Source organism: Neofelis nebulosa, chromosome 4 (assembly GCF_028018385.1).
Source record: "Neofelis nebulosa isolate mNeoNeb1 chromosome 4, mNeoNeb1.pri, whole genome shotgun sequence".
Lineage (NCBI taxonomy): Eukaryota > Metazoa > Chordata > Mammalia > Carnivora > Felidae > Neofelis > Neofelis nebulosa.
Genome location: NC_080785.1, coordinates 55,716,099 through 55,742,675, shown reverse-complemented (window position 1 = coordinate 55,742,675; position 26,577 = coordinate 55,716,099). Strand labels below are relative to the sequence as shown.

The 26,577-nt window shown below is 40.0% G+C and overlaps 1 protein-coding gene across 1 annotated transcript in view; it reads left to right on the top strand.

Moving 5' to 3' along the window:
- The first annotated feature begins 448 nt into the window (after positions 1 to 448).
- DNAH11 (dynein axonemal heavy chain 11) overlaps positions 449 to 26,577 on the top strand; it is a 367,119-nt gene continuing 340,990 nt past the window's right edge. The window contains exons 1-6 of the mRNA XM_058724852.1: positions 449 to 1,079; positions 2,586 to 2,729; positions 18,787 to 18,983; positions 19,784 to 19,982; positions 20,724 to 20,823; positions 24,183 to 24,394. Coding sequence (XP_058580835.1) covers positions 717 to 1,079; positions 2,586 to 2,729; positions 18,787 to 18,983; positions 19,784 to 19,982; positions 20,724 to 20,823; positions 24,183 to 24,394 — 1,215 coding nt within the window. The 5' untranslated portion in view covers positions 449 to 716. The remainder of the gene's footprint in view (positions 1,080 to 2,585; positions 2,730 to 18,786; positions 18,984 to 19,783; positions 19,983 to 20,723; positions 20,824 to 24,182; positions 24,395 to 26,577) is intronic.

Genomic DNA, 26,577 nt, shown 5'->3' with positions numbered 1-26,577 from the left:
GAGAAGTCGCACTGCCGGGTTAGCTCTTTTCTGGTACTACTCAGACAACCTGCAGTAAGGTGAATAAAAGCCCTCAGCGCTAGGTCTGAATGCCGGTTCCACTTTCTCCTTGTCGCGCAGCCACTTTGTGACTTGGTTCCCTTGCTCATAAGACAAACTGAGCAGTCGAAGCCCTGACTTTCTAGGGATTATATGAAATAAGGCTAAGGATTTAGCGCGGAGCTCGGCACAAGACAGCACTGCATAGACTATAGTAATCAGTGATGGGCTGTTACTCTCGCTCCCTGGGAACCCCACGGAACGTCCAGTAGGACAAGGTGTCGTTGGGCAGAAGAAGCCACCCACTCAGCGGCTGAGACACGAGGAGGACACGCCCTCCAGAGCCGCCCCCCCAATGGGAGGAGCCCTGAGCCGGAAGGCCTCAGCCGGGCGCTGACCCCGCCCACAGCTGACTGGGGCGGGGACGCCGTCTCCCGGGAAACTGGACGCGCAGCTCAGCTTGGGTCGGAGCCTCAGCCGGTGGGACTAGCAGTGCGTGCCACGCCCGCAGCCAAGTAGCGGCAGGTGTGGGCCAGCGGCCACGCTGCTTGCAGTCGCCGGAGGGGGTGGGCGTCTGCCGCAGCGCGTGTGGGGAGAAGTGTCCTCGCCCACCCCAGGCTGGGCAGGGACGCGACCGTGTGGAGCCGACCGACCCAGCATTCTCTTGGACGTGCGTGATGGCAGCCCGGGAGGTGTTCGGGTTTCCAGAAGAAGCAGCCCTTCGCCTAACTCCGGGCGCTAGCCTGGGGGTGGTCGGCATGAAGGAGCTGGAGGAGGAAGGGGTGGAGGAGGAGGAAGAAGAGGAAGAGGAGGAAGAGGCGGCGGCGGCCAGGAGAGCTCGGAGTTTCGCCCGAGACGCGCGGGTGCGCTTTCTCGGCGGCCGCCTGGAGCTGATGCTAGGGCTCTCAGCGGAGAAATGGAGCCAGCATTTGGAGAGCGAGGAAAACCGGCAGGTCCTGGGAGAGTTCCTGGAGAACCCCAGTCCCGCCTGCCTTGTCTTCAGCGTCGCCGCCGCGGGACCACTCGCAGTCGCCCGGGAGGTAAGGGGCGACAGGCTAAGGGACCCTGTCAGGCTGCCAGTACGGAGACAGGCCAGTCGCGTCCTTGGGTTCCCTTGGGGGCATGCACTTAGGCGCTTTAAGAAACTTTCTTTGGGAGCCCTTGCCTTGGAGTTTGCAAAATCACCCACGTGCGCCCACTCTCCAGTTAAGCAACTGTGGATTAGTTTTCTAGAAGGTTAGTTTGCCCAACCCAGATAAAGCAGGAAAAGCTACACTACACTTTTTCAACTGCCTAGGCTTTGGGAACAAGGTGGGTTCTCTGTGCCAGATAACTTCTGTTTTCAATCGCTCTTGGGCCAGTCTGGGGTCCTGTCTTTAAAAAATGTTTTAGCAGAGCCTGAATAATTTTTCATATGCTAAGTCTGTCTGTCACATTTAATCCTAGGAAAAATACTTAGTCTTTAAAAAAGGAGTGCTCTGTCACTCCGCGCACACATGGTGTTTACCAGCCCTGGAGGGAGAAGGGGGGCAGTCCTTTCTTTCCTTCCATCTTTTCTTTCTCCCTTCCTTCCTTTTTTTTTTTTTTTTTTTTTTTTTTTAGACTTTGTAGTTGGAGGTTAAGGTATCACTTATAAATACAGCATTTGTATTCAGCATTTATTCTTATTTTTATTTATTTCAGAGAGAGCATGAGCAGGGTAGGGTCAGAGGGAGCGGGACAGAATCTTAAGCAGGTTCCACACTCAGCATGGAGCAGATGCGCGGTTGGATCTGCCACCCTGGGTTCATGACCTGAGCCAAAATCAAGTCTTTAGTGTTTACAGTGCCTCAGTGTAATGTGTTGTATGTGTGAACTGTTTATCATCGCTGTGTGTCACTTTAATAGTTGGGAAATAGGATCCCAGAGAAAGAGTAACAGGAATTTGCCTTAGGGTTTTGAGATCTGAATTTTTTTGTTTTGCTCTTTTCCCAATTATAACTAATTAAAAATTTTGTCAAACAAGGAGATAGGATACTTAAGTCTAGGATTACTTAAGTTAAATAATCATCATATCTGAAGAAATAGCTCAGTACTTGTGGAAATGTTAAAAATATCTTGATTCAACATTTTATTTTGAGGATAGATTTACAAAGTAACCTCTTGTGCCTGAACTTCCTTTCTCTTTGGTTTATTTCCAAACAACAAAAAAAAGGTTATAAAAAGGAATGACCTTTCCTAAGATAGAAAAATGCTAAATTCTCCTTATATTTGTTTTTAATAAGGAGATGTTAGGGTATATAATGATCTTGGGTAATTGACAAGTCTCCTTAAAGGTGATATTTACATACCAATAATGCTATGGAATTAGCATTATAAAAGAACAAAACTATACAGTTTGCAGAAGGTAGGGCAAAGAGCAGTGGAACTACCTTATTTATAAAGGTAGGCAAGATGCCAGGTTTTATTCCTTTTTTAGCAATCTAGCTACAAGTTAGAGCAAATCCTATGTGTTAATATGGAAACTACGCTGTGAACTTGGACTAATCATCTTGCTCTTGTTTCAGATCCCAAGAGATGGAAAACATAAACTTGTTTATATTGCCAAGAAGATTACTGAAAACATTGGAGTAAATGACTTTTCTCAAACGGTTTTATTTGGAGAGTTAACCGCCTCATCTTTCGGACATGTAACTACTTTCCTAGATGAGGTACTAGTCTGTCCTTAATATTTGAATCTTTAATTTATCTCTATGGCACTTGGAATTATTCAGAAAAACTCTGGTTAAAAAAAAGAATGTAGAAGCCAATAATCTCTTTAGGTGGATGCAATGTGGTTAACTGTTTCTGAATGAGAGGATACTGATAATATTCAACAGATGGTAATCTGTAGGAATATCCTTTTTCTCTTTGTTTATAAATATGGGAAGTAAAAAGAAGCTTGAATAGGCTCTTGTAATTAGCTATAGGTTTTAAATTTCACGTTGAATAGAGACAAACTTAGACTTTGGAAGCGTGTATCATAAGTTTTTCAGATTTCTGTTCGTTTCTGTGACCCTCAGGTCAGATAATGTGGAAAGATAATAGAAACGAATTTTTGAAGTGGTTGCTTTAAAATTCTTCTTTCTGTCCCCTTAAATCAGAGAAATGCTGTCTAAACCCAGGTTATTGATACTTGTAATAAAAGTACCTTGGTGGGATTTTTTTAAAGTGTTTTTTTTTTTTTTTTTTTTTTTTTAAATGGTATTTAATGTGGGATCCTGGGGATTTTATTAAAGTCAGGCTGCTCCAGTAGGTCTGGGGTGGGGCCAATCTTCTACAATATCTGATCTCATACGATTCTGTTTGTTGATGGTATGTCTTTGAGGAAAGACGTACCAAATGACCAGGTTCTGTAGGATTAGAGCAGAGATTCTCAAACTTTGCTGAACATTAGAATCACCTGGGGAACTATCTAACCTGCCTTTTTCTGGTCAACCTTAATACCAATTAAATCAGAATGGGGTGGGAGCCAGGTGGTTACAATGGTTAAAATCCCAATTCTAATGTGTCCCAAACTTTGAGAGCCCCTGGGTTAGATAGAAGTAAATCAGATCTCTGTAATCAGTGCATTTCTGCCAAGGCCAGTGCTTAAGGTAGGAATAATTCCCAGAATATTTATTACTAACGATTTGCCAGTCTCTCTGTTGCATGCCACTTCTACTTCCTGAGTCTCTCTCGCTGTCTTTGGACTAGCCAAAGTCTCTCTCTAACTCCCAACTTCACCACCTTACCTCTGTTTCCCTCTCCTCCTGTTGAAATTACTCGGTTTTAGATGATTTCAGGGACACACCGATAGAGTTTTCTATCTTTACCTGGGACACTTTTTGGTCTGTAGCAGAAGCTCAAGAAATTTTTCCCGAACTGAACCTGATGAACGCATTTCACATGAAATGGGAATGACTCTTGGTCATTTGAAACTAGACTGCCATCAGCTGGGGCTTGGAAGGGCGAGGATGTACTCTCTGTTTGAATTCTTACATTACTGTCTGTCTGGCAACAGACAGAAGATACACAACTCTTGCAAGTTCCTCTGATCTTGGTGTGGATTTATCTCCATACCAGGGTCTGCATTCCACTCTGAGAAAGATGAAATGAAAGAGAGTAAGCTGTCCACAAGTACATTTATTGTACGTATAAGCCATCCAGAAGCTCAGAGTTTAAGTGGTTTAGAAGATTCGTGTAATTATGCTTGAAGATCTGAGTATTGGGAACAAAAAAAGTGAGATCACACTTAGGAAGTCACTTGGGTTTACTTTTGGACAAGACTTACATTCGGTATGAAGAAGGCCCTAAGGCCTGGCTATAGATGATTGGGTTGAAAACATTTTTATAAGGATTGTCTTTGCTTCGTATCCAGTGTAGCTCGCAAAATTGGCTGATTAACAGTGGCTTATGATGATGTGGTCTCTCCAGCCAAGATCTTTTTCCTGAATTTCAAACTTGGGGATCCATTTGTTTTCCTGAAATTCACACTTGCATTTTAATAAACATCCCAAACCTGTCCAAAGTTGAACTGACCTTCCCCAGCCTCCACTGCATTACTTGTGGTTATCTCCACATAGTGGCATGAACGCCTTCCTTCCAGTTGCTCAAGCCAGAAAACTACTGAGACGGCCCTAACTCTTTTGTGTCACACGTTGTATCCGTTCTGGCAGGAAATCTTGCAAGTTCCTGCTGGTCGGAATGCAAAGTGGTGTGGCCACTCTGGAAAACAATATGGAGGTTCCTCAAAAAATTAAAAATAGACCTACCCTATGACCCAGAAATTGCACTACTGGGTATTTATCCAAAGGGTATAGGTGTGCTGATTTGAAAGGGCACATGCTTCCCAATGTTTATAGCAGTGCTATTGACAATGGGCAAAGTATGGAAAGAGCCCAAATGTCCATCAACTGACAAATGGATAAAGAAGATGTGGCATGCATATGCATATATATATATATATATATATATATATATATATATAATTTATATATGTACAATGGAATATTACTTGGTGATCAAAAAGAATGAAATGTTGCCATTTGCAACAACATGGATGCAACTAGAATGTATTATGCTAAACAAAAAAGTCAGAAAGATAAATATCATATGATTTAACTCATTTATGGAATTAAAGAAACAAAATAGTTGAACATAGGGGAAGGGAAGGAAAAATAAGAAAAAGAGAGGGGGGAAAACCATAAAAGTTTCTTAACTATAGAGAAACTGAGGGCTGCTAGAGGGGGTTGGGTAGGGTAATGTGCTAAATGGGTGATGGGCATTAAGGAAGGCATTTGTTGGGATGAACACTGTGTGTCATAGGTCAGTGAGGAATCACTAAATTCTCCTGAAACCAATACTACACTATATGTTAACTAACTTGGATTAAAATAATATTTAACAAAAGGAAATCATGCAAGTTCTACCTTCAAAATACACTGAGAATCAGCCTCCATACTCCTCTCCTGCTACCACTCTGGTCTGGTTCACCATTGTCTCTCACCTGTGCTACTGCTTTCATCTTTCTCTCTCTCTCTTTTTTTTTTTTTTTTAATATTATTTCATTTCATTTTGTTACATTATATAGGAATTAACATACAGTGTTATATTAGTTTCAGGTAGACAGTAGAGTGATTGGACAATTCTATACATCACACACAAATCCACACCAAGATCATGATGAATTCATGTTCATCATGAAAAGTGCACTCCTTAATCTCCATTGCCTGTTTTACACATCCTCCTACCCACCTCCCTTCCTGTAACCATTAGTTTGTTCTCTGTAGTTAAGAGTCTGATTCTTGGTTCATCTCCCTCTTCTTTTTTTTTTTTTTTTTTTTTCCTTCACTCATTTGATTTGTTTCTGAAATTTCACTTGAGTGACATATGGTATTTTTCTTTCTCTGACTTAATTTGTTTAGCATTATACTCTCTGGATCCATCCATGTCATTACAAGTGGCAAGATTTCATTCTTTTCTATGGGAAAATAATATTCCATTTTATGTATATACCAAATCTTCCTTATCCATTCATCTGTCAATGGGCTGCTTCCATAATTTGGCTGTTGTTAATAATGCTGTCATAAACATAGGGGTACGTGTATGCCTTTTAATTAGTATTTTTGTAGTTATTGGGTGAATATCTAGTAGCGTGATTACTGGATCATAGGGTAGTTCTATTTTTAATTTTTGAGCAGCCACCATACCTTTTTCCAGAGTGGCTGCACCAGTTTGCATTCCCATGCTTTCATCTCTTAATCTCTATGCTTTTGTGTGGTTTCCATCTAGAATGTATTCCCAACATAGCAGCTAAAGGGATTCTGTTGAAGCATGAGTCAGAACATGTAACTTCTCTGCTCCCGTTTTACTCTGAATAAGGGCCCAAGTGCTTTTAGTAGTCTAGACTTTGCATGTTCTGTGTTCTCTGGATCACAGCTATCAGCCTTACCTAAAAACTTGGTAGAACTGTAGAATCTCAGGGTCGTCTTCAGAGCTACTGAGGCAGGATCATCATTGGTTCTTAGGCGTATTAAAGGATGCAATCCCTAGTCCAGAATCTGTGACCTGACCTCCCTGTGACCTCTTTAAACTCTTCTCACTTGCTAACTCGTGACCTCCTTGCTGATCCTTAATTGTCTCAGGTACACTGTTGCCCCTATTTCTTTACCTCCCCCAGAATTCACGCAGCTAACCCCTTAATGTCCTTCAAGTCTTTTTACTCATATATCTTTTATTAAAGCCACCCTTGAGGAGGGTAGGGACTAGGGTCAGCAAATGAGGCACCCACTTCAAGAGCAAATTTATAGGGAGGCAAAGGGAGCAAAAACAAAACAAAACAAAAAAACCCTCAATATCAGGATGAAATTTTAACGCAGTATTTATTTTTTTAAATTGAGATGTACATAATATTTATATGAGTTCATGGTTTTTTATTTAATGCAATTTATTGTCAAATTGGTGAACATATAGTGCGTAAAGTGTGCTCTTGGTTTTCGGGGTAGATTCCCATGGTTCATTGCTTACGTATAGCACCCAGTGCTCATCCCAACAACTGCCCTCCTTTCAGTGCAGTATTTAAAAAATAAATAAATAAAAATGAGGGGTGCCTGGGTTGCTAAGTCGGTTAAGTCTCAGACTTTGGCTCAGGTTATGATCTCACAGGTTCTAGCCCTGCATTGGGGTCTGTGCTGACAGCTCAGAGCCTGGAGCCTGCTTTGGATTTGGTGCCTGTCTCTCTCTCTTTTTCTGCCCCTCCCCACCCCCACACTGTCTCTCTCAAGAAATAGATAAACATTAATAAAAAATCAAAATGAAAAAGTCAACATTTAAATAAATAGTCGATCACTAACATTACTGTACTAGATCATATTGGAGCCTGAAGCAAAAATAAACCCGTAATACTGATGTTGCCTTTATTTAAAAATAGTGATAATTCATCATTTTTGTTGCATTAATTTTGATTTTAAAAATATCTTAAAAAATTATTTGTCTTGATTACTGAGTTTTTTGGTGCCTTTTAGATTCTATTTCCTGTGTGAATGCCTCACTTGCCTAACCCTAATCCCAGCTTTGAATCTTTGTTTTGCTCCCTGTTGTGGCCCAAACACCCAAGACGTTGCCTGACACGTAGTAGGAGCTCCGGACTTGTTACATGAATGAAGGTCAATTAAGGGCTGATACCCTGTTGTTATAAGAGACCAAACACTGAAGCTTCAAGGTATTTCTTTAGAGAAGCATTTGGCATATGATCTCTCTTTCCATTTGGATTGTTTTGGACCGGTGAAGAGGACACTCGGGAAATTTTATGCTAATCTCATTTATTCATTTAATCACTGTTTATTGAAGACCTACTCATTGCTAGTGACTGGCCACACCACATGGTAGTTAGTGATGTAGTTTGTGTCCTCAGAAGACATGTAGTCTGATGAGGGAGGCAGGTTACTGAGCTTGCAGTAGGAGGACACAGGAGGCTCCTGGAGGAGTCTTCAGCATCATAGGGTGGGAGCCTCGTGATGCTCCCCACACCTACAGGGCTGGCAGGGGCTGGGGACTCTGAAATAGGATGATCCTAGGTCTCAGTTTGCCTGGGGTACTTTTGGCTTAGAACTGTCAGAGATCAGTTAATGTCCGCTAAGGATTTTTAGTGTTTCTTTGTACTCTCGAAAGCCTCCGGAATTGTATGGTAAATTATGTGGTCCCCATAGTGTTGAAGGACTAGGAGGAGATAGCTAGGTGTAGGAGGAGGAAGGGCTTTCTGAGCAGAGGGAGAAGCACTACAAAGGCACAGAGGTGAGGAAATGCAGGTTCTTTTTAAAAAAAGGAGTAAATTAATGTAGCTGGATCAGGGAACCTGAGCTGGGAGGTAGTGAGAAACAAGGGTGGAGAGACCGATTAGAAAATAAACAGCCACATAACTTTTTCAGGTGGTTGCCAGCAAAGGCAATGACCAAACCCGAATTATGTGTTGATTGGAAGACGGCCATGGCGGTGCATGTTCTGGGAAGGTTTTTTATCAGGGCTGGCTTGATTGGGAAGTTGTGCAGTCACATGGAATGTCAGTGACTTGCATTCCAAGCTAATCAACCTCCAGCTCTCTGATTTATACATTAACAAAAGACACGACATGCAGAGGACTGCTGAATTGGTCATCCTGTTGAGTGAAGGAGAGACTGTTACTGAGGTAGTGAAGTGGTCTGTAAAGTACTGAGGGGGTTTTCTAGTGTTTGGCTTCTTAATGGGATGGAATAAAAAAGGGATGGACCAAGTATTTGAACTGCAGGTTGGGAATGTCATTTGTGCCTTCATGTTTAGTTTTTTCTCATTCAAATGATCTAATGTATTCTCACTTGCATTCATTATGAACCGTTTTTTGGAGTTTGACTCAGTGATTTATGGGAATTCATGCTGATGTGCTGGGGACTCCCAGACTTGTGTCTCCAGCCTGGACCTCTCTCCTAAACTTCAAGCTTAGGTATCCATCGTCTTGTGGACATAGCCATTTAGTGTGTAATGTCTCAAATCTGACCTATCCAAAGCTGAACTCCCAATCTGCTCTTCAACATTCTTATGTGTTCCTGTGTACTCTTAGTTGTAGCTGTATTATATTTTATAATATTTAACAAAAGTATTTAAAATGTCATGTAGTTATTTCTTTTAAAAACAAAATTTTTATGTTTATTTTTGTGGGAGAGAGAGAATGAATGAATGAGTGGGGGGAGGGGCAGAGAGAAGGAGAGAGAGAATCCCAAGCCGGCTCCGTGCTCTCAGTGTAGAACCTGATGTGTGGCTTCAACACACAAACTGAGATCATGACTTGAGTCTAAATTGAAAGTCAGACACTTAATTTTCTTTCTTTTCTTTCTTACCTTCTCACGTTACTTCTTTTTTTAATTAAAAAAATTTTTTTTAACATTTTGTTTGAATCCAAGTTATTTAACATATAGTAATGATTTCAGGAATAGAATTTAGTGATTTATCACTTACATATAACACCTCCTCCCAACAAGTGCCCTCCTTAAAGCCCATCACCCATTTAGCCCATCCCCCTACGCAATACCCTGCCAGCAACCCTCAGTTTGTTCTCTGTATTTAAGAGTCTCTTGTGGTTTGTCTCCCTCTCTGTTTTTATCTTAGTTTTGCTTCCCTTCCTCTATGTTCATCTGTTTTGTTTCTTAAATTCCACATATGAGTAAAATCCTATGAAGTACGACTGACCTACTTTGTTTAGGGTAATACACTCTAGTTCCATCCACATTGTTGCAAATACTAACATTTCATTCTTTTTGATCACCAAGTAATATTCCATTGTATGTGTGTGTGTGTGTGTGTGTGTGTGTGTGTGTGTATCACATATTCTTTATTCATTCATCAGTCAATGGACATTTGGTATCTTTCCATACTTTGATTATTGTCAATAGTGCTACTATAAATGTTGGGGTGTATATGCCCCTTTAAAACAGCACTCTTGTATCCTTTGGATAAATACCTAGTAGTGCAATTGCTGGGTTATAGGGTAGTTCTATTTTTAATTTTTTGAGGAACCTCCATATTGTTTTCCAGACTGTCTGCACCAGTTTGCATTCCCACTAGCAGTGCAAAAGGTCCTCTTTCTCCACATCCTTGCCAACATCTGTGTCACTTGAGTTGTTAATTTTCACCACTCTGACAGGTGTGAGTGGTACCTCATTGTGGTTTTGATTTGTATTTCTCTAATGATGAGTGATGCTGAGCATTTTTTCCTATGTCTGTTAGCCATCTGGATGTCTTTGGAAAAGTGTCTATTCAAGTCTTTTGCCCATTCTTCACTGGATTCTTTGTTTTTTGGGTGTTGGGTTTGATAAGTTCTTCACAGATTTTGGATACTAACCCTTTATCTGTTAGGTCATTTGCCGGTAACTTCTCCCATTCTGTCATTCGCCTTCTAGTTTTCCTGTTTTTTTACTTCACTGTGCAGAAGTTTTTTATCTTGATGAGGTCCCAATAGTTCATTTTTGCTTTTGTTTCCTTTGCCTTGGGAAACATGTCAAGTAAGAAGCTGCTGTGGCCAGCATCCAAGAGGTTGTTGCCTGTTCTCTCCTCCAGGATTTTGATGGTTTCCTTTCTTAAATCTAGGTCTTTCATCCATTTTGAGTTTATTTTTGTGGATGGTGTAAGAAAGTAGTCCAGGTTCATTCTTCTGCATGTCGCTGTCCAGTTTTCTGAGCACCATTTGCTGAGGAGACTGTCTTTATTCCACTGGATGCTCTTTCCTGCTTTGTCAAAGATGAGTTGGCCATACCTTTGTGGGTTCATTTCTGGCTTCTCTCTTCTGTTCCATTGATCTATGTGTCTGTTGTGCCAGTACCATACTGTCTTGATGATTACAGCTTTGTAATATAGCTTGAAGTCAAGAATTGTGATGCCTCAAGCTTTGGTCTTCTTTTTCAGGATTGCTTTGGCTATTTGGGGTCTTTTCTGGCTTTATACAGATTTTAGAATTATTTGTTCTAGCTCTGTGAAGAATGCTGATGTTATTTTGATAGGTATTGTGTGGAATATGTAGATTGCTTTGGGTAGTACTGACATTTTAACAGTATTTGTTCTTCCCATCCATGAACATGGAATGTTCTTTTCCATTTCTTTGTGTCTTCTTTAGTTTCTACCATAAGTTTTCTATAGTTTTCAGTGTATAGATCTTTCACCTCTTTGGTTAGGTTTATTCCTAAGTATTTTATAGTTTTTGGTGCAGTTGTAAATGGGATTCATTCCCTGATTTCTCTTTCTGCTGTTTCGTTATTGGTGTATAGAAATGAAACCAATTTCTGTACATTGATTTTATATCCTGCGACTTAGCTGAATTCATGGATCAGTTCTAACAGTTTTTTGGTGGAGTCTTTTGGGTTTGCCACAGAGAATATCACGTCATCTGCGAAGAGTGAAAATTTGACTTCCTCCTTGCCAATTTGGGTGCCTTTTGTTTCTTTGTGTTGTCTGATTGCTGAGGCTAGGACTTCCAACACTAGGTTGAATAATGGTGAGAGTGGACATCCCTGTCTTCTTCCTGACCTTAGCGGGAAAGCTCTCAGTTTTTTTTTCCCATTGAGATGATATTAGCTGTGGGTTTTTCATATATGGCCTTTATGATCTTGAGGTACATTCCTTCTCTGCCTACTTTCTTGAAGGTTTTTATCAAGAAAGGATGCTCTTTTTTGTCAAATACTTTCTCTGCATCTACTGAGAGGATCATGTGGTTCTTGTCCTTTCTGCTATTGATGTAATGTATCACATTGATTGATTTGCAGATATTTAACCTGCCTTGCATCCCAGGAGCAAATTCTACTTGATCATGGTGAATAATCCTTTTAATGTATTGTTGTGTCCAGTTGGCTAGTATCTTGTTGAGAATTTTTGCATCCATGTTCATCAGGAAAAGTGGTCTGTAGTTCTCTTTTTTTAGTGGGATCTTTGCCTGGTTTTGGAATCATGGTAACACTGGCTTCATAGAATGAGTTTGGAAGTTTTCCCTCCATTTCTATTTTTTGGATCAGCTTCAAAAGAATTGGTGTTAACTCTTCTTTAAATGTTTGGTAGAATTCCCCTGGGAAGCCATCCAGCCCTGGATTCTTGTTGGGAGATTTTTGATCACTGATTCAATTTCTTTACTGGTTATGGGTCTGTTAAAATTTTCTATTTCTTCCTGTTTTAGTTTTGTAGTTTATATGTTTATAGAAATTTGTCCATTTCTTCCAGATTGCCCAATTTGTTGGCGTATAATTGTTCATAATATTCTCTTATTGTTTGTATTTCTGCAGTGGTGGTTGTGATCTTTCCTGTTTTCATTCGTGATTTTATTTATTTGGGTCATTTTTCTTTTTGATCAGCCTGGCTAAGGGTTTATCAATTTTGTTTATTCTTTCAAAGACCCAGCTTCTGGGTTCATTGATCTGTTCTGTTTTCTTTGATTTCGACATCATTGATTTCTGCTCTAATCTTTATTATTTCCCTTCTTCTGCTGGTTTAGGGCTTTATTTGTTGTTTTTTCCAGATCTTTTAGGTGTTAGATTAGGTTGTGTATTTGAAACCTTTCTCCTTCTTTAGGAAGGCCTGGATTGCTATATACTTCCCTCTTATGACCACCTTTGCTGTATCCCAGAGGTTTTGGACTGCCATGTTTTCATTTTCAATGGCTTCCTGTACTTTTAAAATTCCTCTTTAATTTCTTATTTAGCCCATTCATTCTTTAGTAAGATGTTCTTTAATCTCCAAGTATTCATCGTCTTTCCAAATTTTTTTCTTTTTGTGGTTCGTTTCAAGTTTTATAACATTGTGCTCTGAAAGTATGCATGATACGATCTCCATATTTTTGTACTTTCTGAGAGCCAATTTGTGATCCAGTATGTGATCTATTCTGGAGAATGTTCCATGTGCACTCAAGAATGTGTATTCTGCTGTTTTAGGATGAAATGTTCAGTATATATCTTTTAAGTCCATCTGATCCAGTGAGTCATTGAAAGCCATTGTTTCCTTGTTGACTTTCTGCTTATGTGGTCTATCCTTTGGTGTAAGTGGGGTGTTAAAGTCCCCTACAATCACTGTATTGTTACCTATACATTTATTTATGTTTGTGATTAAATGATTTATATATTTGGGTTTTACCATGTTGGGGGCATAAATATTCACAACTGTTAACATCTTGGTGGATAGACCCCTTAATTATGATATAATGCTCTTCTTGATCTTTTGTAACAGCCTTTATTTTAAAATTTAGTTTGATAAAAGTATGGCTACTCCAGCTTTCTTTTGATAATCTTTAGCAGGATAGATGGTTCTCCATTCCCTTACTTTCAATCTGCAGGTGTCTTTAGGTCTAAAATGAGTCTTTGTAAGCAGCATATAGATGGGTCTTCTTTTCTTATACATTCTGATATCCTGTGTCTTTTGATTGGAGCATTTAGTCCATTTAAATTTAGAGTGAGTACCAAAATATTTGAATTCAGTGCCATTGTGTTGCCTGTAGACTTGATGTTTCTGGTGTTCTCTGGTCCTTTCTAGCCTTTGTTGGTTTGGTCTTTGTTGTTTTATTTTGGTCTTTTCTCCACTCAGAGTCTCCCTTCAAATTTCTCACAGGGTTGGTTTAGTGGTCGTGAACTCCTTTAGTTTTTGTTTGGGAAACTCTTTATCTTTCCTTCTATTTTGGATGATAGCCTTGCTGGGTAAAGAATTCTTGGCTGCATATTTTTCCAATTCAGCACGTTGAATATATTCTGCCACTTCCTTCTGGCCTGCCAAGTTTCTGTGGATAGGTCTGCTGACAACCTCATCTGTCTTCCCTTAGAGGTTAGGACTTTGTTCCTTTGCTGATGTCATAATTATTTCCTTGTCTGTGTATTTTGTGAATTTGAGTATGATATGCCTTGGTCATGGTCATTTTTTGTTGAATCTAATGGGAGCTCTCATTGCTTCTTGGATTTTGACGTTTGTGTGCTTCCCCAGGTTAGGCAAGTATTGCACTATAATTTGCTCACATAAACTTTCTGCCCCTTCTCTCTCTCCATCTTCTGGACTCCTTTGATTGGGATTTTATTCCTTTTTAATGAGTCACTGAGTTCTCTAAGTCTTGTATCATGATCTTTTGCCTTTGTTTATGTCTTTTTTTTTTTTTTTCTGCTTCATTCTCCATAATTTTATCTTCTGTATCACTGATTCTCTCCTCTGCTTCATCCATCCCTTGCTGTAGTGGCATACATTTGAGATTGCATCTCTGGTATAGCATTTTTTTAATTTCGGCCTGACTAGATTGTATTTCTTTTATCTCCACAGAAAAGGATTCTCTGGTGTCTTCTATGCTTCTTTCAATCCCAGATATTATTCTTATTATTGTGGTTCTAAATTCTAGTTCACATATCTTACTTATATCTGTGTTAAGTCCCTGGCTGTCATTTCTTCCTGTTCTTTCTTTTGGGGTGAATTCCTCCATTTTGTTATTTTGGATGAAGGGAAAAATTAATAAAATGAAAAATAAAAATTAAAGAGTTAAAAACAAAAAAAAAAGGAAGCTAGATCCTAGGTCTGTTTTGGTTTGCCTGTTGAAAGAAACTTCATAGAATGTAGAAAAGGAAAGGAAAGAAAAAAAAAGGTAAGAAAAAACTTACAAAATAAAAAAAATGTATCATAAGAGAAAGAAAATGAAATAGAGTAATATATTTAAAAAAATTAAGGGGGCGCCTGGGTGGCGCAGTCGGTTAAGCGTCCGACTTCAGCCAGGTCACGATCTCGCGGTCCGTGAGTTCGAGCCCCGCATCGGGCTCTGGGCTGATGGCTCGGAGCCTGGAGCCTGTTTCCGATTCTGTGTCTCCCTCTCTCTCTGCCCCTCCCCCGTTCATGCTCTGTCTCTCTCTGTCCCAAAAATAAATAAAAAACGTTGAAAAAAAAAAATTAAAAAAAAAAAAAAATTAAAAATGAAGTAAAAAAAATAAGTTTTCTTCTTTCTGTATTCAAGAAAGAGAAAGAAAAAAAGAAAACAATTTAAACCCAAACAGAAGCAAAGAAAATGAACAAATAAATGAACCTTTAGCAAACAGAATGAAAGCTGAATGAATTTACATCCACTTTCCCTTAGAACTGAAACTATGAAGCATTCTATAGTCCGTATACTGAACAGGTGGAGTGACTTGTGCTAGTCTTCTGCGGAATGTGCTTGGAGGGCACAGTTGGGTGGTGCTTAGTGTAAAGCCTCCGTTCTCCATCAGGGTCGCAGCATAGCTGACTGGGGTGGATCCGTGTGCATCCTCACATGTGCGTGTGCAGGGGAAGTGGAAATGGCCTTACCCAGCTCCCTAGTCTCTGGTGCAAGAATTTGTATACTCTCACCAACCTGTGATTAAGTACCCCTCCTTGACCTCAGGCCTCTGTCCATTCCCTGCCTCTACCCTGTCCATGTCCAAGCTGTCCACCTGCCAGGCAGCACCCCCCTCCAGAGTTTTATCTCAGATGAGGTTGTGTTTCAAAACCCCACACTTCAGAGACCCCTGCTGCTTGGACCTATGCCAGCTCTCTGGGGGGAGGGGCTTGCTGATCAATGACTAGGGTCAGCTTGCCCCAGAAAAGGTTCCTGTGATCTCACAGGGGCAGAGGTTCAGAGATTATGGCAAATCATTACACACAGCTGGTGCCAGGTTTCATTGCACTCTGGCGTCTTTGTCTCAATACCAGCAAACATGACTGCTCTCCAGGGTGTGCTGGGACCTTTGCCTGTGGGGAGGCTGTATGGCCTCTACCAAATCCACTCCAAGCAGGGAAAGTGCTTCTCCCCAGGTGGCGCACAGACTCCTCAGACCCGGCTGCCTGCTTCTGGGGATTTGTTTTACTTCATTACCAGAGTACCACCAGGGACTGAACTTTGGAACTTCAGACTCCGCACTCCACTATTTGTAGAATCCTGGTGGTATTGAAACCCTCTACTTTCTCCCCATCATTGGTTTGGGGAACAGATTTCCTGTTAAGTCCCCTGTGTTTTCACTCTTTCTCTCCAACTACTTTTGGGGGGAGTGCTGTTCTTGCATGATCCCGATGTACCACGCTCTCCTCTTCTTTTTCTCTGTCCTCTCTCTGTGAACATGGCTCCCTACCTTCCGTGGCTTTTCTCTCCTCCAGTTCACCTCTTTGCACTGTGTACCTGCCAGGGTCTACGGCTCAAGTTATGCAGATTGTTGCGTTAATCCTCAGATCAATTTCCTAGGTGTTCAAAATGGTTTGGTGCTGCTCTAGCTGCATTGCAGGGATGAGACAAGCTTAGGGTCTCCATGCTGCTCCACCATCTTAACTCCTCTGGCTAGTTATTTCTTTATGTATTATATTGGTCTAAATCTTTAAAGAAATAATAATTGTGAATTACTGTTATCCATTTGGCTTATCAAGCTAAAGTGGAAGTGTGATTTGGTTCTTATAGTTAGTGTCTAGGTCCCACCCTTGGACATTGCAATTTAAGATGTCTGGGAGAGGCCTAGGCTCCCACATTTTGAAAGCATTGCCCTGGTAATAATAACTATTGACTTAAAAACCATTGTAAAAAGAAAATCCCTAGCTTGAAAAGGGATCAAAGAAAGAACATAGGTAAAGAAAACACAGCAGAGGCACCGTAGTTCATTAATCTATAGTTATATGTTGTATATATACGTATTGAATATGTAAGCATATTTAAATTATTTTAGTGCTCAGAAAAAGTTTGGAATTTTTCTTTTAAACCGCAAAAAGTAGGAAAACATTTCCCAACTGAGACAAAATAAAACCCCCAATTAATTGAATTACTTTGTGTATAGTTTAAGAAGATGTATTGTAATGAAAAAGCATATCCCAGGTCTATTTGTTTTGAATGATGTTTTTTTTTTCTTAATGTTTTTTTCTGAGAGAGAGTGCAAGTAGGGGGAGGGGCAGAGAGCGAGGGAGACTCAGAGCTTGCAGCCTGCTTTGGGGCACAGAGCCCATCGTGGGGCTCAAACCCATGGCCCATGAGATCATGACCTGAGCCAAAGTCAGATGCTTAACTGAGCCACCCAGGCACCTCTGTTTTAAATGACATTTACGGAAACACGCTCGCGCTTTGACTAATTGCTCTGCAAAGCATGTGGCTCACAATTTCACAGTTTTATCTACAGCTTGTGACAGAAATATTCAAATTTAAAAGTAGTTGGCTTTGCCACAGAATCATAGAGTGAAAGTTTGAAACCATAACTGGTAAGTTAGATATGCCAAATAACCAGAATTTTCCTCGTGCCTATTATTTAGAAATAGTTGCTGATACTGGAGATTTAGTCTAGAGAGTTTTCTAGTGGGTCAGTGAATGTTATGCCCAATAAACTTCAAGTCTACAGGCTGATTTCTAAAGCTCTTCATGAACTACCCTGCCTTTCTCAAAGCTAATCCCAGAGTGGCAGGTTTCCAGAAGCACTATACTTCTGGAGCCCTGAATGATTTTGTTGGTGTTGAGTTTCCTGGAGTGCCTGCTCTGCAATTTCATCTTCAACGTTTTGTTTATGTATTTTTAAGTTTGTTTATTTTATTTTGAGAGAAAGCAGTTAAACGTGTGTGGGGGTGAGGGACGGAGAGAGGGAGAGTGAGAATCCCAAGCAGGCTCCACGCTGTCAGCACAGAGCCTGATGTGGGGCTGGATCCCACAAATTGTGAGATCATGACCTGAGCTGAAATCAAGAGTCGGCCGCTTAACTGACTCCACCCAGAAGGCCCTCATCTTCACCATTTTAATCAAGTAGCACCTTTTGTGGCAGGTCTTCCCTAACACCTGTCCCTTCCAGAGCCAGGTGTATATCCTGTGTCTCCACATTACATCCTGAACATGCCTCCAATCACGGTAGTTCTTGTAGCAAAGGAACTAACCCATGAGATTATCCCCAGCAAAGACTGTTTCTTATTTTTCTGTTTTCCTAGCTTGACTTGTAGTCAGCACTAAGCAGGAAAATGTAATAATACACTTTGGAAAGATTAGTTTCAACACAGAAAACAAAAGTAATTGTATTGTCAAAGTAGACAAAAGGTGGAGTAATTGTTTCCTGAGCATTTCAGCTAATGGAAATTTTGTAGTGTAATGCTGGTACACCAGGCAGACGATCAGAAAAAATGAAAAGTGTTTAAAAGAGTAGCTACTAGAAAGGAGTGGGAAAACAAGAAGAGGCTACTAACTTCATTCACTCAACTCATTCTTATTAACGTCTGCCAGGCCCTGGGAATACAAAGATAATTCTTGAGGGTTTTCACATACACGGTGTCACATACATGATCCTCCCAACTCAGTGGGAGAGGGAGTTCCAAATAAGGTCCATCTGATTAATAAACATCTTTTTGACCATCCACCGGCATGCCATCCAGGGCTCGAGAAGATTACTTTTGCTTCCATGTGATTCGTAAAATTTTTTTTCATTCATGTACCTGCCAGTGTGCTCAGTTTGCATTAGGAAAGTAGTTTGCTTACTTGACATGGTTGTGTTTGTTTTATTCCGTGTTTGAGTCATTGGGAACTTCCACAAATGTTTGATAAATAAGTAAATGAGTGAACAAGCAGTATAGTATTTGCACTTTGCAAGTATTTGCCTAATTGATGATGTCTAAATGGAATACTGATTTTTGTCCTCTCTTTGTAAATTTGATATTTAAGAAATTGAGTGGTTTTGTGGCTGATTTTGTATGACAAGAAAATCTTTGAAGGAGTACACTGTCTGTAAATTAACTTCTTTTGCAAATGTTTCTCTTTAGATTTTAGTGCCCATTCTTTCTAATAGGAACAACCATAAATCCTGGTCCTGTTTTATTTCACAAGACATGGAACACCACGTAGAAGCCATGAAAAATAAAATGCATGTTTTTCGGGGCAAAATGTTGAGAAGAACTCTTCTACCAATTCCCACAATTGCAGGAAAAATCGACCTGGATCAGAAATACTCAGAGACCAAGTATGTAATGATATGGTATATATCAGATATTAAAGTGGAGAGCCTACATACCCAATTAACATAGAAGCTATTAGCACAAGAATTCTATCATTTTTTTAAAAAGGTTGTACAGAGCACCGTGTATATTATTTCCTTACTAAGTACACTTTTTAAAATTTTATTTTAGAGAGTGCAAGGAGGGGAGAGGGACAGAGGGAGAGAGAGAATTTTAAAGCGGGCTCCATCCCATCCACAACCCTGGGATCATGACCTGAGCTGAAATCAAGAGTCAGATGCTCAACCAACTGAGTCACCCACATGCCCCACGAAGTACATCTCCTAAAAGCAGACTGCACAAAAAGCAGGCTGTAACAATTGACATGATGTCAAGAGTATTTTTTTTTAATGTTTATTCATTTTTGAAAGACAGCACAAGCAGGGGTGGTGCGGAGAGAGAGGGGGACACAGAATCTGAAGCAGGCTCCAGTCTCTGGGCTGTCAGCACAGAGCCTGATGCGGGGCTCAAACTCACGAACCACGAGATCATGACCTGAGCTGAAGTTAGATGCTTAACCGACTGAGCCATCCAGGCGTCCCTCAACAGTATTCTTTTAGCAATAATGGTTTAAGGTGATGATTATTTGTTTAACAACGTTTACATCACAACTAAAAGTGGGACTATAAAAATAAGGGATCTGATTCTGAAGCATTTATATTTGGAAAACTAGTTTATGGATACACCAAATAGATCTTAAGATCCGAGTGCTATCTTTATTTAGGTGAAACAGTTGGTTTTTGAATTATTCTATTAATCATTTCAGTGCTTGTATGCTAGAATCAAATGAAAGGACAGTACTCCATGCAATTGAGTCAGTGATTATTAAATGGTCATATCAGATCCAAGAAATCGTAGAAAAAGATTCCGTGCAGCCTTTACTGAATTGTCTTCAGTCAAATCCTCAAACTGAACTGGATTTCTGGATGATGAGGAGAGAAAATCTGTCATCCATTTATGATCAAGTAAGTAGATAGCCCTACAAATTGCTTACAAATTGAATTAGGAAAGTCAGTTGTAGAATTTGGTTTTACAGCAATGACTTCCAGTACCTTCAGAGGCTTAAAATACTGTTTTTGAATGACTTAATAGTCTGTTCTCGTTTCTTGTTCCAAAGTTTTATATGATAGGCACTTTAGAAATGAATGCGGATTAAAAGTAAGTTTGCCATTTGGAGAATATTTTGACAGCATTTAATAATTGGAAACACTGTGGCATAGGAGAGAGTCGTTCCCCAGGGAAATGTCAAAGATGGTAAAATTTAGTTGATTGAACTGATGTAGGAAAGAGTAGCGTCTTGCCTGCCGAGTGGAGAGATGTGGCTTTGGAAGAGCTAACTTTGGTTCCTCTGCTGTTTGCCTTACGTGTTCCTTGATTTAATATCCTGCAAACTAAGACGTTCATTTGCATTTCATGTGTCTCTCAGATTCTCTGAAACACAGCAGGAGATTTTATGTGGGAAGTTTAATATTTTACACTTAAAGGGTTAATTGACACTCTGTGAATACTCAAGAGCTGTAAACATAAAGTAAAATTCAAGCTTAAGGAAAAATTGCTTTTAAAAATTATTTTCAACTTGAAGCCAGATGAGTCTTTTTTTTTTTGAATACTGTGGGTATTGTGCATGAGTAAAATATAAGTGTTTTATTACCAAATGTATCTATTTAGTCATTAATCTAGCTTGAATTAAATTTTCTTCAATTTAGCTTCAAGCTCCTATTGTCCTCAAAATGGCTAGGATCCTGCAAATCAAACAAAGCAGCTATTTGCCAACTTTGAAGGACATTTTTGTGGCTGTGAAAAATGGTAAGACTCTTGGTTTTTGGCCTGGCGTTGGTGTCCCTCATGATCTCATCCCACCCTGCCTGACTAGCCTCATCTGCCCTTCTACCATTAACATGTTCATGAAATGATTTCACTTGGCTCTTGTAATGATAAATTCATCCTCATCAGTACTTTATTCTCTAGTTCTATTAAACTGTTTTTAGGGTATATTGTAGGTACTTACCAAATTGCCTCTAGATTGAAGTTTTAATGGGAATGTGTGTGTGTGTGTGTGGGGGGGGGGGGAAAGACCTTTGCAGCAGGTAAATGAAAGTCCAACATGGCGGTTTCCTTGTCAACAGCTGGGCTACAGTTAGTCCACTTATTCTTGAGTAGAGTCTGAATGTGCTTGGCATCTGTTGCTTATCTAGCTCAAAAATGCTCAAAGTTATCATCGAAGTTTGGGTGAAGATTAAATGTACAGAGGAAGAGGGTTTGCTGAATTTTGAACAGGTCCATGCACGCTGATAAAAACCAGAAATGATAAAAAGGTATTCAGTGAAAAGTCTCCTCGTCCCCTCACTATCTGGTTTCAGCTCCACCCAGGGGTCCCAGCCCCCTTTTTTTTAAATTTCTGTTCCTATTTCTTTAGGCCAATTCAAGTAAGTAGGCATAGACACGATACTGAGGTTTTCAGTGATGAAACTGTAAGATAATTGGACGAATAGCTTTTTTGGTTTCTAACGTTAGAAAATTACTTATTAATTTCTTCCTGTTAGAACTTTTGTAAGGTTAGGAAATACCTAAAATATACTTTGAAAATGTTTGGTTATTTCTTCAGGTTTTTGTTTTTTGTTTTTTTTTGTTCTGTTTTGTTTTTTTTATCACATGGAAGCAAGAGTAATCTTCTCAAGCCCTGGGTGGCATGCGGGTTGACTCAAGTTTGATGGTCAAAAAGATGTTTATTAATCAGATGGACCTTTTTTGGGACTCCCTCTCCCATTGAGTTGGAAGCATCATGTGTGTGACACCATGTATGTGAAAACCCTCAAGAATTATCTTTGTATTCCCAGGGCCTGGCAGACGTTAATAAGAATGAGTTGAGTGAATGAAGTTAGTAGCCTCTTCTTGTTTTCCCACTCCTTTCTAGTAGCTACTCTTTTAAACACTTTTCATTTTTTCTGATCGTCTGCCTGGTGTACCAGCATTACACTACAAAATTTCCATTAGCTGAAATGCTCAGAAAACAACTACTCCATCTTTTGTCTATTTTGACGATACAGTCTCTTTTGTTTCTAACTTGTCCAACATCCATTCAGTTCATCTTAAATTAGCTGAGCCTCTGGTTTTCCTCAGCCAAACTGGCATATTAACACCTTCCTTGCAGAATTGTTTTGAGGATTAGAGCAGTATTTCTCAACCTTGTCAGTGTTTATCGCCATTGACATTTTGGGTTCGATAATTGTTTGTCGTGGGAAGCTGTGCGTTCCTGTGTGTTTAGCAGCATCCCTGGCCTCCACCCACCTCCCCCTGGTGCAGCTGTGACAATTAAAAATGTCTCCAGACATTGCCAAATGACCCCTGGGGGCAAAACCTTTCCTGGCTGAGAACCCTTGAATTGAGGATAAAATATACAGGATACAAAGTACTAGGCGCACAGTAAGTATGTTCTCAGTAAGTAGAGGCTGCTCGAATTTTTTTCTGTATTAGTAGAAGATGAACATTTTCTGTGGATAAAGCATCTACAGGAACAGATCACAGGGGTACTCAGGGCCTTATGAGCGCATGGGCTGGAGATTCAGACACAAACACTCTGAGTAGAACAAGTGTCTCAAAGCCATTGTCAGAGGTGGACAGCCCCCTCCCAAGGACATACTTGAGGCCTTTTAAAATCACCACTTGAGCTTGCCACATTTTAAAGGCACTTAGCCGTTAGATGCAATAATTTAATTTTGAAATTAACATGGGTAACAACATACTATTTTGAAAACATGAGCGGAACCAGTGAAGAAAAGAGTTCCTGGATACTCTCTTCCTAGGTCTTTATCATTAGGGCAGATAAATTGGTTATATGTTAAGGGGAGTAATATAGGTGAGTGTATTCCTAATTCTCACAGTCAAAAAAAGTTGGCAGGGTTATTTGTTTGTCACCTCGGCCTGGACAGGAGTGTTTTGAGAGAACACCAGGAAATAAGAATTTACTGCCTTCCCTACCGTCATAAGTAAAGCCTGTTTTCAGTTAATCAAAGTTGTTTGTAGTCTCAGGAACAAAATGCAGTCTGATGGAGATCCATTTACGGCACATTAAGCTGACTAATTTTTTTTTTAAGCTCTACACCCACCATGGGTCTTGAACTCAGGATTCTGAGATTGATTTGCATGCTCTCCGAATGAGCCAGCCAGGAGCCCCTAAAATGACTAATTTTAATCAAGAGAAGATTTAGATTAGATTAGACAGTAATTGATAATATTTCTCTCCGTATGTGTGTGTGTGTGTATATGTATGTGTGTGTTTATTTATATAGTACTTTTGAGAAATATTCCTTAGCCCTGCTTAACAGTTTTTAGATCTCCATTTTAAAGTGTAGAGTTGAATGACATTTAGTGCATTCACAATGTTGTACAAACTTCACCTCCCTCTAGTTCCAAAGTATTTTTTTTTATTAAAAAATTTTTTTAATGTTTATTTTTTGAGAGAGAGGAAAGAGAGAGCCTGTGAGCAGGGGAGGGGCAGAGAGAGAGGGACACACAGAATCCGAAGCAGGCTCCAGGCTCTAGGCTCTGAGTTGTCAGCACAGAGCCTGACGTGGGGCTCAAATTCACCGACCATGAGATCATGACCTGAGCTGAAGTCGTATGCTCAACCTACTGAGCCACCCAGGTGCCCCCCCCCGCCAAATATTTTTATCACCCATACTTAACAATTTTAGTTGCTATATTTTGAATAAAATTTCCCAGTCATTGCCTGAGTTACTCTCGCAGAACACTGGGATGAGACAATTAAATTGTGTGGGGACCTACTAAGTGGTAATTAACATTGTAGTGATGAGGCTTGTAACGTAAACCATAAAGTGACAGCAACTTTGGAGGCATGTTTTATGCCTGCAGTTTCATGGACTTGAGTAAATTTCTTTAGGTCAAAAGGTATTTTCCCACAGAGTATTGTGTTACTATTTACTTGAGCTGTGCAGGTATCTGCACCAGGGCTGTCCTGAGTGGCTGCTATACACGGACCATGTATGGGGCCTTCCAAACCCATAGTAGGTCATCTGTAGGATAATCAATATAAAACAGAGAGGATCACATTTAAGTACAGCTCTGTTGTTTTGCTTTGTTTTCTTGTGAAGTGAATTTAGGAAAAAGACCACCCTCACATTCATGGTGATTTTCTTTCCTTTCAGCTCTCCTAGAAGCCCAGGATGTGGAGCTATTCCTGAGACCTCTGAGAAGACATGTTCAGTGTCTGCAGGAGACAGAATTTCCACAAATCTGTGTGCTCATTGCCCCATTATTTCATACCATCTGTCTGATCTGGAGTCATTCCAAGTTTTATAATACTCCTGCTCGGATTATAGTTTTATTGCAAGAGTTTTGCAATCTCTTCATTGACCAGGTGTGTAGTACTAAAAAATAGGAAGAAGAGGAATCATTGCCATGTGGTGGGTTTTATTAAGCCAGTGAAAAAAAATAGTCTAGAGTCAGAACACCATTTTCCTTTCGTTTTTCAGAAAAGACTTTTATGGTAGCAAAGGTTAGGTGACTTTCTATTCTAAATGGCAAAGAAGCTCTGGAAATCAGGTGCATTCAAAGGACAGTTTGTCATTGGATTTAATACCCTACCTTTGTTCAAGGAGAGTTATGGTGTCTTCTAAGAAAAGACAGATAGGCATAGTGCTTTCTTACAGCTTTCCCTTTGGTTTCCACAGGAACACTGATACACTTTTGGAAAATAAAGTAAGTTAAGAAAATCTGGCTGAAAAAACAGTAGTGAAGTTGTATTAAAAGTATTGATTCATTATTGATGTTAAAAAATCCTTGCTTATAATTTTCTACTCTTCACTTGCAATATGTTTTTTTTTTTTTAATTTTTTTATTTTAAAGAAAGGGCAGTGAGCAGGGGAGAGGAGCAGAGGGAGAGAGAGGGAATATTAAGCAGGCTCCATGCTCAACATGGAGCCTGATGTGGGGCTCCATCCCACAGGCCTGGGATCATGACTTGAGCCGAAATCAAGAGTCAGACACTCAACTGACTGAGCCACCCAGGCGCCCCACTTGTAAAAGGTTTTTTTTAAAAAATTAGACTTTCTGTGAACTTTCATTCTTTGTGGGTCCATAAAATCAGAATATTACATAATTTAAGAGCTGAAAGATACTTGGAGGGTACGTAATCCAGTGGTTCTCGGTTGGGGTGTGTCTTAGTCTGCTTGAGCGGACATAACAAAATACCACAGACTGGGTGGGTTTCTTTTTCAGAAACTGTTTTCTCATAATTTTGGAAACTGGGGGCTCAGATCAAGGTACCATTATGATTATGTTCTGGTAAGAGGTATTTTTTTCCTGCCTTAAAACTTTTCTCTCTGTCCTCACATGGTGGAGAAAGAAAAAGCTCTCTTCTTCTGTTCTTACAAAGTCACAGTCTTGTCAGATTTGGATCTTGCTCTTATGACTTCATCGAACTTTAATAACCTCCTTAAGGCCTATTTCTAGATGGTCACGTTGGTGGTTAGGGCTTCATCCTAAGAATTTGAGTGAAGACAATTCATACCATAGCAAGCTCGATAGCAGGTTGTCTAGCTGAACCACTAAGGAGTTTTTGTAAAACAAATGTCAGAGAATCAGAATCTGTATATATAGCTTAGATTTTGAGATGTTAAGAATGCTTTCTATGAAAAGCGGATTGCCTTCGGCTGCAACTGACAAACTGAAGCAAAATAAAAAAAAGTATGAATTCACGTGAACTGGAAAGTCTAAGAATGTAGTAGTTTTTGGAATAGCTTGTTTCAGAGGTCTCAGATAATAATTTCAAAGCTCCCTGCCATCCTTCATTTTGGTCCTTGTGTTTGCCTTTATTTTCATCACATGTTAAGTATGGTGGCTTTTAATAGTTCCAGAAGTGTATCCTTCTAGTAGAGGAACTTCCCTAAAAAGAGGCTCTCTTTCTTTATTAATTCTGGTCCAGTGCATTCTAATTCTAATGGATTCTAATTGCTGGAGCAATCATTGTGGCAGGGGAGATAGGATACTTGGGAAAGTTCTGCATCACTTATCCAGAGGAGGATGGACACCTGTGATTGACCTAAATCCTTGATCTAGTCTAATGCCTCCTAGCCGTGTTGATGTTGTGACTTGCATAGAAAATGAAAATACTATAGTACTTGGGTGGCTCAGTCAGTTAATTGTCCAACTCTTGGTTTTGGCTCAGGTCACGATTTCACGGTTCATGAGTTTGAGCCCTATATCTGGCTCCACTCTGACAGTGAGGAGCCTGCTTTGAATTCTCTCTCTCCCTCTCTCTCTGCCCCTCCTCCACTTGCATGCGCACTCTCTCATGCATGTGTGTGTGCTCGCTCACTCTCAAATAAATTAAAAAAAAAAACAAAAACAACTTCCCTACAGAGTGGGATAAGTTGGGACGGCATTTGGAACCCTTAAAGTGTACTCATAGACAAGGCAAACAGCTTGCAGTTCCCGCTGCCCCAGGTCCCAGAACCTTGCTGTTTTAACCAGTAAAGAGAACAGTGTTGTAGGATAAACAACAGTGGTTTGGGAACTGTATTCCAATCCAGTACCTGATAT